This window comes from Xyrauchen texanus, chromosome 46 (genome assembly GCF_025860055.1).
Source record: "Xyrauchen texanus isolate HMW12.3.18 chromosome 46, RBS_HiC_50CHRs, whole genome shotgun sequence".
Taxonomy (NCBI): Eukaryota; Metazoa; Chordata; class Actinopteri; order Cypriniformes; family Catostomidae; genus Xyrauchen; species Xyrauchen texanus.
In genome coordinates, this window is record NC_068321.1 from 23,707,396 (window position 1) to 23,724,767 (window position 17,372).

General features: G+C 39.0%; 1 protein-coding gene across 2 annotated transcripts in view; it reads right to left on the reverse strand.

Moving 5' to 3' along the window:
• LOC127638078 (plexin-B2-like) overlaps nt 1-17,372 on the reverse strand; it is a 186,059-nt gene that overhangs the window by 50,936 nt on the left and 117,751 nt on the right. The window contains exon 3 of one of the 2 annotated variants that reach the window (XM_052119415.1): nt 151-1,262. In XM_052119415.1, coding sequence (XP_051975375.1) covers nt 151-1,260 — 1,110 coding nt within the window. In that variant the 5' untranslated portion in view covers nt 1,261-1,262. Of the gene's footprint in view, nt 1-150; nt 1,275-17,372 lie in introns of those variants that run through there. The other variant, XM_052119416.1, reaches the window with a different exon arrangement.

Sequence of the window (17,372 nt, forward strand, 5' to 3'; positions counted from 1 at the left end):
TTTAAACAAGACATGCATAAATGCATCTTGTTTTAACAATGTTCAAGAAAACAAAATTTGAATAAGGAAAGATTGATTGAAGTGAAAGAACAATGACACAAGTCCTTTCCCAAAAGGCACTGATCAATGTTAAGAGAGGCTGCTACTTACGCCATGTTTAACACATGGATCGTTGGTGTTGGACGTGTAAGGACTGTCCACAACTAATTTGCCGTCAATCTTGCCGTTGTTCGTGTAACAAGCGGTAACGATGGCCAATAGTTTCTGGTTGATGTTTTTAAGGGGGTACATACAAAGAGCCGAATCTGTACCCCCTTCCTCTGAGCTAGCGACCAAAAACAAGACTTTATCCCAGGCCAGAACATTTCCGTACTCTCCTGAGTTGGACATGGCGTGGGCCAGCTCTTTCCCGGGCTCGTTGAGGTAAGCGGCCTGGACTTTATGGTAACGATTTTTCAGGCCACAGTTGAGCTGAAGTTCCGTGTACGAATAATAGTGATTGTCGTTCTCACAGAGACGAGAAACGAAAGTAAAGTTTTTATTGTCCGTTCCGCCAAGAGTGCGCGAAAAGACAAAGTAAATGTACTCGTCGTTTTTGAACGCGAAACGGAAATCGTGAAGGTACTTGGGTAGAAACGGGACGGCTTGGACAGTTGACGCCTCAATTATGCTTTCGAACACAACCCATTCGCGATAATTCTGCACGATTCTGGTGCTGATGAGTTTTGAGCTGTCCATGCTTCCATAGCCCTTCCCGACCAAAAAGACGCTGAATGGTTTATCATCGATTTCAAGCGTGGCCATGACACCAACCACTGAAACGTGTTCCTCGATGCTAGCGGCGTAGGTCCGCTCGCCTTTACTGTCGCTGTAGTATATCTGTTCTTTGACGTTGGTGAGGTTTAGCAGAGAGCAGATTCCTCGGTATAAACTCCCACAAACTATCAATGATCCATTAGCCGAATGAACCAGCAAGAGTTTATTGGTGTTATTAGTGTCTTTAAGGTCCTGACAAGTAGACACGGGTGGTGTACAACCCTTAGCATCCCTCTTTGGCCCCGTTTCAGCCCTGGCCTCCAGGTTTAGTGAAGAGTCCAACTGATAAATAGCATTGACCGCACCCAGGTAAACACGACCCGTGTAAGGGTCCTGCACCACGTTATTGATGGGTGTATCTGTGGAAAACTCTAGTATGTGCTCCTCGGAGAAAGTGAAGGTCACGTGTAGCACCAGTAGGACCACCGATAACCAGCCTGCCATTTCTGTCAACGACAAAAAAAAGACACAGGAAGGTGAAATTAAAAAGTGCGTAAACCTCAAAGCTGAATTTTCAGTCATTTAAATTACCATTTAAATAATGTATTATTACGCTCAGCCTTTATTCATTTACATTTACGCATTTGGCAGACGCTTTTATCCAAAGCGACTTACAGAGCCCTTCTTACAGGGACAATCCCCCTGGAGCAACCTGGAGTTAAGTGCCTTGCTCAAGGACACAATGGTGGTGGCTGTGGGGATCGAACCAATGACCTTCTGATTACCAGTTTACCAGTACTGTGGTTTAGACCACTACACCACCACCACCACCATTTCTTTATGCCAGATAGAAAAGTATCTAAAAGATACTAGATCCAAATCAATGCAGAACAATGTATCTCAAAATGAGTACAATGTGGCACCCTATGCACTACTTAAAGTCAGATGTGGCCATGTACCAAAATAATTGCCCACCCCTACCCTATATTAACATGTATACATGCTTGGCAAAGAATCTGATAACTCATCTTGCACAATACAGAATTTTGTCCAATCATATGCTCCCTAGACTGAAAATGTCCCTCCCTTTAATAACAGCTACAAGCAACTAGCAAGTACCAAATAATGTATGCGCCCATTGATATGTACCGCCTAAACTTCCTAACAGTTTTTGTTGAGCTGCAACTGACACACATACACAAGTGCCTTTTTTGGCCTCAATAGTTGCAAACAAAGGTAAAGGTCAATACAGATGGGCTTGGCTGTGTTGCTAAATTTTTTATCCCTCTCTCAAAGACTTTCTTCAAATTAAAAACCCTGACGAAGCTCCAACCTGGGGTGCTGTTTTATGATGTTAACCTGCCATTCCCTGGAGTTCCATCGACGCAGTGAAATGATAACGCACTCGCCCTGAGGGTTGAGTTAATTTCGGCTCTCTTATTCATTTACATAAAAACCGCTGCCCTTCTATTGGCAATCTTTGCCTTTTTTCTGTCTCCCTGCTGATCACGAAACTCATTTATTACAAATTCAATTTCTTCACGTAAAAGTAGCTACCCTTTTTAATTCATACCCTTAAACAATTCTCTCTTAAATTGGTTTGCATGGCCCGCCCTCCTTTCAGGAAGCTGTTTGGCATTCTTTTTACAGTTACCTCAGGACGTTTTTGGTCTTCTCTGACTTGTTGCAACAGTATTTTATTTTGAACTCACATATAGATAGCAGGTTGCAAAGACCATACATTTGTGTCTTTAAATGTGACTGATGTCATTGGAAAGGTCTTTAATAAGCCAATTGTTTCTCCTAGATAGCAATGAGATTAAATGGAGAGCCATAGTAGACTTTTATGCTTCTCAGATGTTTCTCCTGAGAAAAAGACCCCAGTAATCTCACGAGTCTCCTGTATAGTTTCAGAAGAGATCTCAACAATGCCTTGAACTTTGCCAAGATGCCAAAATCTGCAATCAAAAATGTATACGAAGTCAAACGATTCTCATCAAACTCTCCAAAAACCAAACGATCTGAGCTATCCCTGCTAAAAAAAAACCCGTCTTAAGCTGGTTTGCTGGTCTTCAGTGGTCTCCTAGCCTGCTCAGACTACGTAAACCAGCTAAAACCAGCAGACCATCTTAGGCATTTAAGGTAATACTTAAAAAAACTCCCCTAAGCAATGAAAGGGCAACATCTGAGCAATACATTTTTTCTCTGAGATGCTGGGATTTATCTTGCCATTCTGATTAGGATAGCTGTTCCTAAACCAGACCGTCCCAGTGCCGTTGCCTCCAAGTGCTTGAATTGAATCATATAATATTTAACCTCTAATCTAGGAAGACAGATGAATGTATTTAGTGACAGCATTGGACCTGAAAGGACATTTCAGCAGCTCTAACTCAATAGTAAACTCATGGACACAAAAGAAATGGGACGTGGACATATAGATCAGTGACAGCGACTTCGCTTAACAATCACACATATATCTTCAGTGATCCAATTACGCTGACATGTGTGTTGGTAATGTAGGACAGAAGGTCAAGACACACTGGCTTGTGTCCATTAATTCTGTTATAACAGCCAGTGCGGAGAGAAAGCCTTTTGAACCTTAGCCGTCTGTCTTAATTAAGGACAATGACAAAATGCAGAGTTTGGACGCTAATTTGTGGGGTATTGAATTACATGGTTAAGCGAGTATTAAGGTGAGGTAAATTAGTAGTGCTTGTTATGACAAGCATCACTATTATGGTTGGTCATACTTAGAGAATTCAACTTTGGTATGTTAGTCATCAAATCACATGGCTTGTTAAGAAGAGATGTTCTGTTACTCTTCCAAGCTATTTTTCACCTGGTGGACAATAAAATGGGTGAAAAAATCCCATAGGAGGCAACCAAGTCAAATCTAGAGACTAGACTATAAAAAAAACCCTTGAGAGTGGGCTATTTTGAATTGAGACAAAAAGAAACCACCAGGAACACCCCAGCATTTACACAGCAATGCATTAACAACCACTAAGGAACACCCTAGCAACCACATAGCGTAGGAACACACTAATTACCACTCAACAGCCTAGCATATAGCAACACTATAACAACCACTCAGGACACCTTTGCAACCACATAGCAAGGTGCTAATAACTACTAAGAAAACATTTTCAAACACAAAGTAATGCATGAACAACCTCTCAGAACACCCTAGCAACAAGTTAACAACATGCAAACAACCACTTAGAACACCCTAGTAACCACATAACAACACGCTAACAATAGCTTAGAACACTGTGGCAAACCACATAACAGCATGCTGACCATTCAGCACACCCTAGAAAAAGAATGGAAACACACTAACAACCACTCAGACAACTACGTAGCAGAGACTTAGCAACTCCAAAGTAACGCACTGACAACCACTCAGAATTCTAAACCGCATAGCAAGAAGCTAACAACTGCTCACAACATTCTTGCTACCTAATAGCAACATGCAAAAAACAACAACGCTCAGAACAACTTAGCAACCACATAGCAGCGACCTAGCAACCACCCCAATACCCAAGCAACCACATAGCAATATGATAACACTAAGAACACCCTAGCAACCATATAGCAATATGATAACACTCAGAACACCCTAGCAACTGCAAAGGAACACACTAAAAACATTTCAGAATACTCTAGCAACTGCATGGCAGCACACTAACTGCCATAAAGCACACCTTATCAACCACAAAACAGCGACCAAGCAACCACCCAATACCCTAACGACTGCACAGCTATGCACTGACAACCACTCAGAATACCCTAGCGACCACATAGCAACATGCTTATGACTATTGAGAACACCCTAGCAACCACATAGCAATATGATACCACTCAGAACACAATATCAACTGCAAAGTAACATGCTAACAACCACTCGTAACACCCTAGCAACCACATAGCAATATGTTAACACTCAGAACACCGTAGCAGCTGCATGGCAACACAATAACTACCACTTAAAACACCTTAGCAACCACTTAGCAGTGACCTAGCAACTACCCCAAATACTCTAGCAACTGCACAGCAATACCCTGACAATCACTCAGAATACCCTAATCCGCACAGCAACACACTAACAACGATCCTGAACACCTAACTAACCATTTAGCAGTGACCTAGCCCAGAACACCCTAGCATGATGGCAGAGTATTGCACAGACAAGCACCAGTCACACTCCAATCAAGAGCCAATGACATTTTATTTTCCAGAATGTTATCACAGGATTCAACATGCCTTCGCAACACAGGTCTTATAAAAGATATCTGGGGCAAAGTGTCTTGGCTGAAGGAAGGAAAAATAAAAGACTCAAACAAGCTATCACACACTCTTGTTGAAGCATGATGAAAGACAAAAACCTTTTTATTAAAACATGCAGAGGGAAAATTATTCACAGATAACTTCAAGAGAAAAAGCTTTTTAAACTCTGAAAAGAGTGACCGAATTCCTGTTCATCTGTCTCTTTGTACGCTACGTAACTTCAAAGATTAATTTGCTTATGCATGCAAATCGCTCACATCCAGCGCAAAAACCATCTGGTGCCATACAAATTCCCTCAGATGTGTGGTTATAGGTCATCGTGTGAGGATCCAGACTCCTGTCCCAGCGCAACAGGCTCTTTATCCATTGCACGCGCTGTTAATCCCGCTGCTAATCCAGAAATTTGCGCAGCATCAAAGTGCTGCAGCTCAGCATAGCGGTAATGGCGCAGCAGGTCTCAACACCAAACAGCTCAGCGCAACTGCAGCTCAATCCATCTGGGCCCAGCGCCAAATCAGTTTTCCATCAAGGAAGTATTATTTTATTAATGAAAACCAAATTCAAATGTATTTGTTAAATTAAATTAAAATACATACAAAACTAAAACTAAAATAGATTTCCATGACCTCAAAATAGGGCTGGGTGATATGGCCTCAATTTTTATTGATATTTTTCCAGCTTATTGACAATATTCTATATATATCTTTTTATATTTTTAACCAGAGGAATCATAATTTCATGCAAACAGCCAAGTATATTCAATATTTTAAAGGCATTAAATACAATCTATTTAAAAAAATAAAAAAGCCATGTTTCCTCACAGTTTTGCACAAAATTAACACAATGGAAAGTGAGATCTAGTCATTGTCATTGATATGCACTTATATTTAAACTTTTTGTTAACCTAAAAACAGGTTCTCCACAGCAATAGCGACAATAGAACACAACACAGCTGCACAAAAACCAGGGAACGGACCTTACTAAACATGTCTGAAAAGTTTGTAGTCAAAGAATTTATGCATTTCTATGCCCAGATTGAATTTTTTGGAACGGAGTACTCGGAAATCAAATGCCACAGTCACACCGTATCCTAACCTGACTGTAAAAAACATATAAAAAAAAGGCATGTTTCTATGTTAATCAGAGTTTTTGTCCTAACCATCAGTGACAAGCGACGGTAAATTCTATCGATCGTTTGTTTTCTATTTTTGGCATCGCGCAGATAAATCCGTCCACTGTGAATCGGCACGGTCCAAAAAAAAATTAGAAATAAGGCTGGGCATAGAAATGCATCAATTCTTCGATTACCAACTCTTCAGACATGTAAGTTCTGTTCTCTGTTTTGTGTGCAGCTGTGTTGTGTTCTTTTGTCACTATTGCGGTGGAGGACCTGCTTTTAGATAAACAAAACTAGTTTCCGTTTGAATGCCCCAATGTCGGGAGGGGGCTGCGTGAACTGTTGCTCTCGTGTCCAGTCATGAACGCGCACAGGAGATTAACGGTCAGTGAATATTTTCACTAAATAATATATTCTATTTTGGTTTGTTTCTCATCCAACCTTATCATATGCTTTCATTACAATCATGAGTCTCATGGAATAATTTATTAGACTTTTGAATTATACATTTGCTTTCTTTTGAAGCTTGAAGAGGTGGTCACCATAAACTGCCATTGTACCACATCATTGAGAACAAAATGTTTTCACAATTTACATGAGTACACAATGAATTCATTTTCATTTTAGGGTGAACTAATCCTTTAATAAAAAGCATTACCTACCTAATATTTTTACTAAAACATTTTATTTGTGAATGAACAAGGTGTCCAAAAACTACTCCACTTATGTTTTGAAAATCCAGTTAAATATTACATGATACTAAATTATTAATGTGGGATCCAGTCAAGTTTATTATTAAAATAATACTGAATTGTCATATTTATTTTGAGGATTTGATTTTTTATTTTATTTAAAAGTAATATATATATATTTATTTCCTCTTTATTTTGACACTTCATCTGAAGCTTTTCTTTTGACACTTCATCTGAAGCTATTTATTAGCCAATTGTGAGGGATCAATGACTTACCATCTCTTCAATGGCACAAATGGTATAAAGCTCCTAAATCACATCTGATTTTCCACAACTCATGTTGTCTGGAGTTCTTTGCATACTGAATGTCCTTGGACAGATATTTGATTAATGTTTTGTCCACGGAACGATCCAAAAACACTTTAAACTGCAGTACAGCCCATTGAAGAGATGGTAAGTCTATCCCTCACAGCCTTGATGTCAAAGATGGCGCTAGCATGAATAAGGTCTATTAGCGTAGGTTTATTATTGCCAGACAGAGATAATCCACAGTCAGGAGAAGGAACAAAACACCAGTTCTAGGCAAGAGCACACATGTGTTTCACCTGAGACACTGCAGATTAAATGTTCTAGAAGCTTCCCAAATTCGCAAAAAGACATATTTGGAACAGATAGCAGGTTTTCAAACACATAACACATAAGCTAGTAGCAGGTCAGCAGAGAGTTTCACAAAGTTCTACACTGCTTATGTAAATATTAAAGGGAAAATCATCTTGTCAAATGCTGTTGACCGAGGGCTGGATGTAGCCTAACTCATAAGAGCCAGTATATCAGCCCACGCTGGAGTCCCTCTGCCTGAGTCGCCTCTGTCTGCCTGCCTTGAATGACAGCTCCCTGATCATCTCCCTGATTTCAGAACCTAATTATCCAACACGTCTAGGAGTCAGTCTGTACTATCGCCCACAAGATCAACAGCGAGATGGACAGAAATAGAGGGATAGGACAATAGCTAAAGCATTACTAATGTGATACGAGTCCCACCAGCACCAAACGCAGGCGAGAAATATAATTAAGGATTAGCTGTCAAGTCTGTTTGGATTCGTGCTGACTGCTTTAGCTGTGCTGATGGAAACAGAAGCTCTATTTTTGGGGAAGATGACCATAAAATGACAGGAGGGGTCAGGTGTGTCCAGTAGCCACTGTCCTCATGACACCTGCAGTGAGGACTGAACCAGGTGTGTAAGAGATAAACGTGTGCAAGAATTGCTTGCCTGTGCAAAAAACGCAACAATCACCTTAGTATAAGAGGAAACCCTTGCAGTATTGCAGCTTTCACAAGTTATATCTGACCCCTTTGTGTTGTGGAGCATTTGTTTGAGTTTGTGCTTTTCGGACGGAGACTTTTAGAAGTGCTGAGGGGACAAAAATGACCCTGTGCAGCTGCTCGCAAACAACTGCGCAGGACGGTGGGCAAATAAAACACTCACACTGCTCAATACTTAAAACAATGATGTTAAAACACTTAAAATCTGACCTCTGTGTTGTGGAGCTTTTGATTGAGTTTGTGCTTTTTGGCCTAAGACTTTCAGAAGAGCTGAGATAACAGAAATGACCCAACTCATCTGCTAGTGAATGACTGCGTTGGATGGCGGGTGGACTGGCTAGTGACTCTGCTCATTTAGTGTGGTGACATTTTGTAGAGAGGGATGTCTGCAAAACGCTGTCGTGTTAAAGCGCATACGTGTGTGTTGATCTTCAGAAAAGGTCAGACCTGTCTCTGTGGAGCTAATCAGCCACAAACTCTCTTGAAACCAGAGCCTTTATGTCCCAAGTGGCCATACATGCTAATCTTCATTTGGGGTCTTGGACAACAGGGGGGTTTATTGACAGCACAGTAGAGAAAGAACAGGAAGTTTTGGGAAATGGGATTTGGACATGACATAGGCCAGATTCCAGTCTGTGCCTCCCATATGAGCAGCACAGTTCAATGTGTATGTGTGCTAACCATATAGCTTCAGTTATTTTAACTGTGACTAAAAACCTCCATTACCACTCTCTTAGCACACATTACTGAAAACACAATCAATTCTTACAAACTCTCACAATACTCCAAACACTCATGATCCTATATATTCAAACACACACAATACTCATAATCCTCTATATTCAAAACACACAAAATACGCAAAACACACAACAGTACTCAAACCTCAACACACTCACAATACTCAAAACATTCATGATCCTCTATATTCAAAACACACACTATACTCAAAACACTCATAATCCTCTATATTCAAAACACTCACTATACTCAAAACACTCATAATCCTCTATATTCAAAACACTCACTATACTCAGAACACTCATAATCCTGTATATTCAAAACACTCACTATACTCAAAACACTCATAATCCTGTATATTCAAAACACTCACTATACTCAAAACACTCATAATCCTGTATATTCAAAACACTCACTATACTCAAAACACTCATAATCCTGTATATTCAAAACACTCACTATACTCAGAACACTCATAATCCTGTATATTCAAAACACTCACTATACTCAAAACACTCATAATCCTGTATATTCAAAACACTCACTATACTCAAAACACTCATAATCCTGTATATTCAAAACACTCACTATACTCAAAACACTCATAATCCTGTATATTCAAAACACTCACTATACTCAGAACACTCATAATCCTGTATATTCAAAACACTCACTATACTCAAAACACTCATAATCCTCTATATTCAAAACACTCACTATACTCAAAACATTCATAATCCTCTATATTCAAAACACTCATAATCCTCTATATTCAAAACACTCACTATATTCAGAACACTCATAATCCTCTATATTCAAAACACTCACTATACTCAAAACACTCATAATCCTGTATATTCAAAACACTCACTATACTCAAAACACTCATAATCCTCTATATTCAAAACACTCACTATACTCAAAACATTCATAATCCTCTATACTCAAAACACTCATAATCCTCTATATTCAAAACACTCACTATATTCAGAACACTCATAATCCTGTATATTCAAAACACTCACTATATTCAGAACACTCATAATCCTGTATATTCAAAACACTCACTATACTCAAAACACTCATAATCCTCTATATTCAAAACACTCACTATATTCAGAACACTCATAATCCTGTATATTCAAAACACTCACTATACTCAAAACACTCATAATCCTCTATATTCAAAACACTCACTATACTCAAAACACTCATAATCCTGTACATTCAAAACACTCACTATACTCAAAACACTCATAATCCTCTATATTCAAAACACTCACTATACTCAAAACACTCATAATCCTCTATATTCAAAACACTCATAATCCTCTATATTCAAAACACACACTATACTCAAAACACTCATAATCCTCTATATTCAAAACACACACTATACTCAAAACACTCATAATCCTCTACATTCAAAACACTCACTATACTCAAAACACTCATAATCCTCTATATTCAAAACACTCATAATCCTCTATATTCAAAACACTCATAATCCTCTATATTCAAAACACACACTATACTCAAAACACTCATAATCCTCTATATTCAAAACACACACTATACTCAAAACACTCATAATCCTCTATATTCAAAACACACACTATACTCAAAACACTCATAATCCTCTATATTCAAAACACACACTATACTCAAAACACTCATAATCCTCTATATTCAAAAAACACACTATACTCAAAACACTCATAATCCTCTATATTCAAAACACTCATAATCCTCTATATTCAAAACACACACTATACTCAAAACACTCATAATCCTCTATATTCAAAACACACCCTATACTCAAAACACTCATATTCCTGTATATTCAAAACACTCACTATACTCAAAACACTCATAATCCTCTATATTCAAAACACTCACTATACTCAAAACATTCATAATCCTCTATACTCAAAACACTCATAATCCTCTATATTCAAAACACTCACTATATTCAGAACACTCATAATCCTGTATATTCAAAACACTCACTATATTCAGAACACTCATAATCCTGTATATTCAAAACACTCACTATACTCAAAACACTCATAATCCTCTATATTCAAAACACTCACTATACTCAAAACATTCATAATCCTCTATACTCAAAACACTCATAATCCTCTATATTCAAAACACTCACTATATTCAGAACACTCATAATCCTGTATATTCAAAACACTCACTATACTCAAAACACTCATAATCCTCTATATTCAAAACACTCACTATACTCAAAACACTCATAATCCTGTATATTCAAAACACTCACTATACTCAAAACACTCATAATCCTCTATATTCAAAACACTCACTATACTCAAAACACTCATAATCCTCTATATTCAAAACACTCATAATCCTCTATATTCAAAACACACACTATACTCAAAACACTCATAATCCTCTATATTCAAAACACACACTATACTCAAAACACTCATAATCCTCTACATTCAAAACACTCACTATACTCAAAACACTCATAATCCTCTATATTCAAAACACTCATAATCCTCTATATTCAAAACACTCATAATCCTCTATATTCAAAACACACACTATACTCAAAACACTCATAATCCTCTATATTCAAAACACACACTATACTCAAAACACTCATAATCCTCTACATTCAAAACACACACTATACTCAAAACACTCATAATCCTCTATATTCAAAACACACACTATACTCAAAACACTCATAATCCTCTATATTCAAAAAACACACTATACTCAAAACACTCATAATCCTCTATATTCAAAACACTCATAATCCTCTATATTCAAAACACACACTATACTCAAAACACTCATAATCCTCTATATTCAAAACACACCCTATACTCAAAACACTCATATTCCTGTATATTCAAAACACTCACTATACTCAAAACTCTCATAATCCTGTATATTCAAAACACACAACAATACTCAAACCTCAAAATCCTTGCAAAACTCAAAACACAACAATACCCAAAAAGTTCAATACTCAAAAAACAAAACACTCCCCAAACACACATTACTCAAAACACTAACAATTCTCTAAACACTCACAAAACTCAAAACACTCTTCTTCTCTGAATGCTCTCCTTCTCTTTGTTCTGTTTATGGCCTCTCATTAGTGTGTAGAGACCACAGGGATTAGCTGAGTTTAGGTGGCTGTGTTAAGCAGCAGTTTTACAAGCTGATAATTTTGTTTGTATAGCAGTTACCCAGTGACTGTTTTACTGACAGCTCGGGAGCACTGCACACTTCATGCTGTAGGAGACTCTGAAACCAGATTGAGAAGAACACCTCCTGTGTTGTCCTCTACACATGACAATTCACTGCATTAAACACTATAACACATTAAAAACAGCTCTAGTCACAGTACAAGAACAAATAACCCTGCTATTATAATTGTTACTAGGAAAAAATGGGTGAATCTTTGATATATTATGCTGTGTGATTACTACAAACATGCACAGGCTCTTGATCCTGGTATACTAGCTAAACAGCTGCATGTCACTGTCAGTGATCCACAAAGTAAAGGTTAAAGGTCAAAGACAAGTTGTGACTGCACTCTGCATGTGTCTCGGCCAAGTGTTGTCTTCTAGAAGTGCGCTTAGCAGTTTCAACACATCAGCGTGTGCCTTTTAACACCTTTCATAGCTTTGAACTTGCCATCAACACAATGTTAGCAGGAGATCGTATTTTCCTCTCGCCGGCAGCTAAATGAATAAATAAATGTATTTATTGTTAACATCAACCATCAGAATTGGGAAAAAAATGTGATCTCAGTGATTTGGACCATGGCATGATTGTTGGTGCCAGATGGGCTGGTTTGATTATTTCAGTAACTGTTGATCTCCTGGGATTTTCACATACAACAGTCTCTAGAGTTTAATCAGAATGGTGCCAAAAGCATCCAGTGAGCAGCAGTTCTGTGGACATAAATGCCTTGTTGATGAGAGGTCAACAGAGAATGGCCAGACTGGTTTGAGCTGACAGAAAGGCTTCGGTAACTCAGATAACCACTCTGTACAATTGTGCTGAGCAGAATAGCATCTCAGAATGCACAACATGTCGAACCTTGAGACAGATGGGCTACAACAGCAGAAGACCACATCACCAAACTGTTCCTAATAGAGTGCTCAGTGAGTGTATGTGTATATATATATATATATATATATATATACACACATTGGCATAAAGCAAACTGTAAAAGGATGAGACATTAATTGTACTGTAAAGCTAATGACTCCCAGTCATTTCCTGTCTATGTTATGGCAATGTTGCATATTTCCTGTCAATAAAACTGTTAGAAAAGGCCACATGAAAAAGAGCCACAGTGGAACTGCCATTCCATTTCAACTGACTTTATAGATGCAAAGCTACATCATTAGAGACAATAAGGTGTGTAATAGATTTCACTGTGGTGTTATAATGATAGCAATCGTTTGACAGAGAGAAGTGGAAAGGTAATGAGAAAATGGAGGGAGAGAGAGAGGCATATAAAGGAAAGGATAGACGTATAATCAAATGGGATTGGCGAGGAATTCTCCATCGTTCCATTTTTAATCTTGTTTAGTCCTGGCCAGCTGTGTCCAGGGAGTCTACCCCCCACACACACACACACACACACAGTGTCCCTGTGGAGTTCAGGCTGGCCAGAAGACCATGCTGGAGATAATCCCAATATCGAGTGTGTGAGTGTGTGTGTGTGTATATACAGGAACACAGCTGGCAACGGTGTTGAGCGGAACAATAAACAGCCAGATGGACTCTCACGCACACATATTTTTGCCACAGTTTATTCCTCAGGCCAGTTTGCTAGTGGCTCTCACCACTGTGCTGGTCGTCATGGCAAACCGCTTGTGCGCACAGGCAAATTAAAATAAATGAAGAGGGGATCAGGATAATCGCTCATGTGGAAATTCAATGGAGACCGTGACAAGAGCTTTGCAGCGCTGTTCCAGACCCATTCAGATCACAGGAGCGGTGTGAACGCCCCTATGTTTATACTTCTAAGAGATAAGAGCATGTGATCTTTATTTCCTTGAGCAAACAACAGGTTCATGTAGTTAGACTGGTAGAGCATATCATGGTTGTGGGTTTGAGGATTAGTTGAAACACAATAAATCGAAATTCTGTCACTATTTTACACACTGTCATATTGTTCCAAACTCTTACAACTTTCTTTCTTCCGTGGAACACAAAAGATGATGTTAGGCAGAATGTTAGCCTCAGTCAAAAAGAACAGTGACAATGTTCTTCAAAATATCCCATCTTGTATTAAACGGAAAAAAGAAAGTAAAAAAATGGTTTTGCAAATGACAAATAGAGTGAAGAGTGAGTGAAAGACAGCTTTAATTTAGGAGTGAACCGTCCCTTTAATGGTAAGGTTAAGAGTTGGGTTTAGGGATGCGGTTAGTTAGGATTAGGGTTAGAATTTCGTTTTATAAACAGTCTGGGTGGATTGGGGATGGTTGAATATTTCTACTTAGTACAACTCTTCCATTTCAAAAGAGCAATGACAATCCTGTTTCAATCATATAGCCACCTAAAATGATCAAGGTACCGGAGGACTATGAAATGAGAGAGATTTCAATCCACTTTTAAAAATGAAATTTTAGAAAATAAGCCCAACTGAGACATTCACTACCTTTGTTGTGTTGGCAATGCTTTAAAAAGTGGTCAAATTTCCCACATGAATAAATAGCTCGGTATGCCCGTTTTGATAATACACACTATCCATTCATATCATGTGTAAAAGAACATTTTGTAAGGGCTCAGACGGGCTTGGGTGACATCAAAGCCTGGCTTAGCTGACACACTACAGTTAGAATCTCTCACACTTGCTATCGACGCTCAAGCCCAGCTCAGATATCCGCGCTTGTCTGCCAGACATCAGCTCTCATTCCAAACCATTTAAATCTTTGCAACCTTCTGCTTATAATTACACTTGCCCTGAACACACAAACACCACCCAGATCATCACCTGGGCCATCAGACAGCTCATCCAACCCTGGTTCTGAAAAGGTCCGCTTACAAATCATCATACATCCACTCTGGCTTGGGGTGACCGATGCATCCAAAGGCCAAGCTGCACAAACATTCATTTTCAATTCGGGTCCAAATGGAAACTGATGATTCAATCGTAAAATGAAACTGGATGGAGTTCGTTGGCAGGAATTGACTCTCGCTATCTGTGTCCTGCTCCGCTGAGTGAAGTCAATTTCACTGCACCTCTACACCCATGAAGAGGCGAGTGAGTGATGGAGAGAGAGAGAGGATGTCAATATCTAACACCGAAAAATATTCCAAAATGAGACTTCTCTCAAATACTACACAAAGCTCTAGATTTCCTCTGGTGTTAATTAGCATAAGTTAATTATAATGTAAACAAATTACAAAAAAAGCCATAAAAAATATCATATTAGTCCATATGACTTTTGCTTGATCTTCCAAGTCTTCAGAAGCCATACGATAGCTTTACATGATGATAAGAAATTATACTCGCTTTCTCCCCTTTTCTCCCCAATTTGGAATGCCCAATTCCCAGTGCGCTCCAAGTCCTCGTGGTAGCGTAGTGACTCGCCTCAATCCAGGTGGCGGAGGACCATTCTCAGTTGCCTCCGCGTCTCAGACCGTCAATTCGCGCATCTTATCAAGTGGCAGGTTGAGTGCGTTACCGTGGAGGCACACGATATTCTCCATAGCATCCATGCACAACTCACCACGTGTCCCACCGAGAGCGAGAATCACCTTATAGTGACCATGAGGATGTTACCCCATGTGACTCTACCCTACCTAGCAACCAGGCCAATTTGGTTGCTTAAGAGACCTAGCTGGAGTCACTCAGCATGCCCTGGATTCGAACTAGTGACTCCAGGGGTGGTAGTCAGCATCAATACTCGCTGAGATATCCAGGCCCCCCTTATACTCACTTTTTTCTTCCCCATTGCTGTAGCTCTCAAATCAAATATGCTCTAATTTTTGTCACTGATTTCAATGATTGTTGTTCATGTGACATGCGGAACCAATGGCATTTCAATCATTCTCAGAAAGATTAGCATGTTAATGTGGGTATGATATACTGATAGGATATTGGTCTTGGCAGTAGATCTGCTACATAGTGCTGCACAATTAGACAAACATACAAGCCCCATCTAGCAGATCTAGACAGGTGAAACTGGGGAGGAGGAGGGTTTCAAAGAAAAAAAAGCTCTCGCAATGCACTATAGCAAGACTGTCTTATCTGCAAAACTGAGCAATTTAAATGTTAGACAAAGGGAGAGTGCACAAGTTGATTATTGACATGCAACCATGTTGCCAGTGCACAACAGTTTGGTTCCAGAAGTAATAATCCCACAGACTAATTGATTTTTGACTATAACTTCTAAACCTTTAAAAAAAAAAAACTACTGTGAGCTACAAGGTTGTTCATCAATTGTATATGCTTCAGTTGAGGCCATCCGTTCGCGTTATTTCAACTTCATTGTTTAAAAATCGTGTTTGATAGCGGGACTCATGGTAAACAACAACTACATTACCCATAGCACAGCAGAGAAAGATCCACCAATCAGAGAATCACAGCCAACAAAACCTGTGAAAACATGCCTCGGAGCATCCGCCCACTCCCATGATGCACTGTGAATGACGTAATAGAGACGGCCTCCCTTCACCCTTAAACTACTTATATATTTGTACATATCGGAATATTTCTCTGTGGAGGTTGTTGGTTTGGTTAATGGCTTACAACTCTTTTAAGAAGGATTTTATAAAAAGTCTATGGAAGGAATGAATGGGGGAAATGCTTCCAGAACCCAGCTGAAATAGTGGCCGGGCACTGTTGTGCTATATTGACCAATCAGCTTCCACCTTGCAAGCCGATTGGCTTAACATTTGACATGTGAGCGAGCCAATTGGCTATAAGATAACAAGTTCGAAGAACCAGTCAGCTTGTGCAATGTAGAGTTTCATTCCTGAACTTCAGTCATTTATGGTGCTTTCATGTCGAGTCAAATTTGCTGTAATTACAAGACGGCAACTCTGAGATTCTATTAGAAGCTGTACACGTCTTGGGACCTTATTTGTTTCTATGGCAACACTTATAACACCACAACGGCTTTGTTGTTGGTAACAGCAAAATATTTGGAAATATGCTGCAAAAAAAAAGCAACCAGGTTGTTCTAAAAAATCACTTTGGTTTCAATGAACAAATGATAATCATAAGAGTTTGGAAAAACATGAGGATGATTGAATGACCAAATATTTTGGTGAATTCCTTTTAGTTTACGGATGTTAATGGTGAATTAGCAGAACTCATGCTGACTGATAAACTGCATTAGGAGTCTGTGCCAAAGTGAAGGTTTGTTCAGCAGAACACAGATGATAATGCATCTTCTCACAGGTAGGGGGCATTGCTTTGACAATTTGATTGATG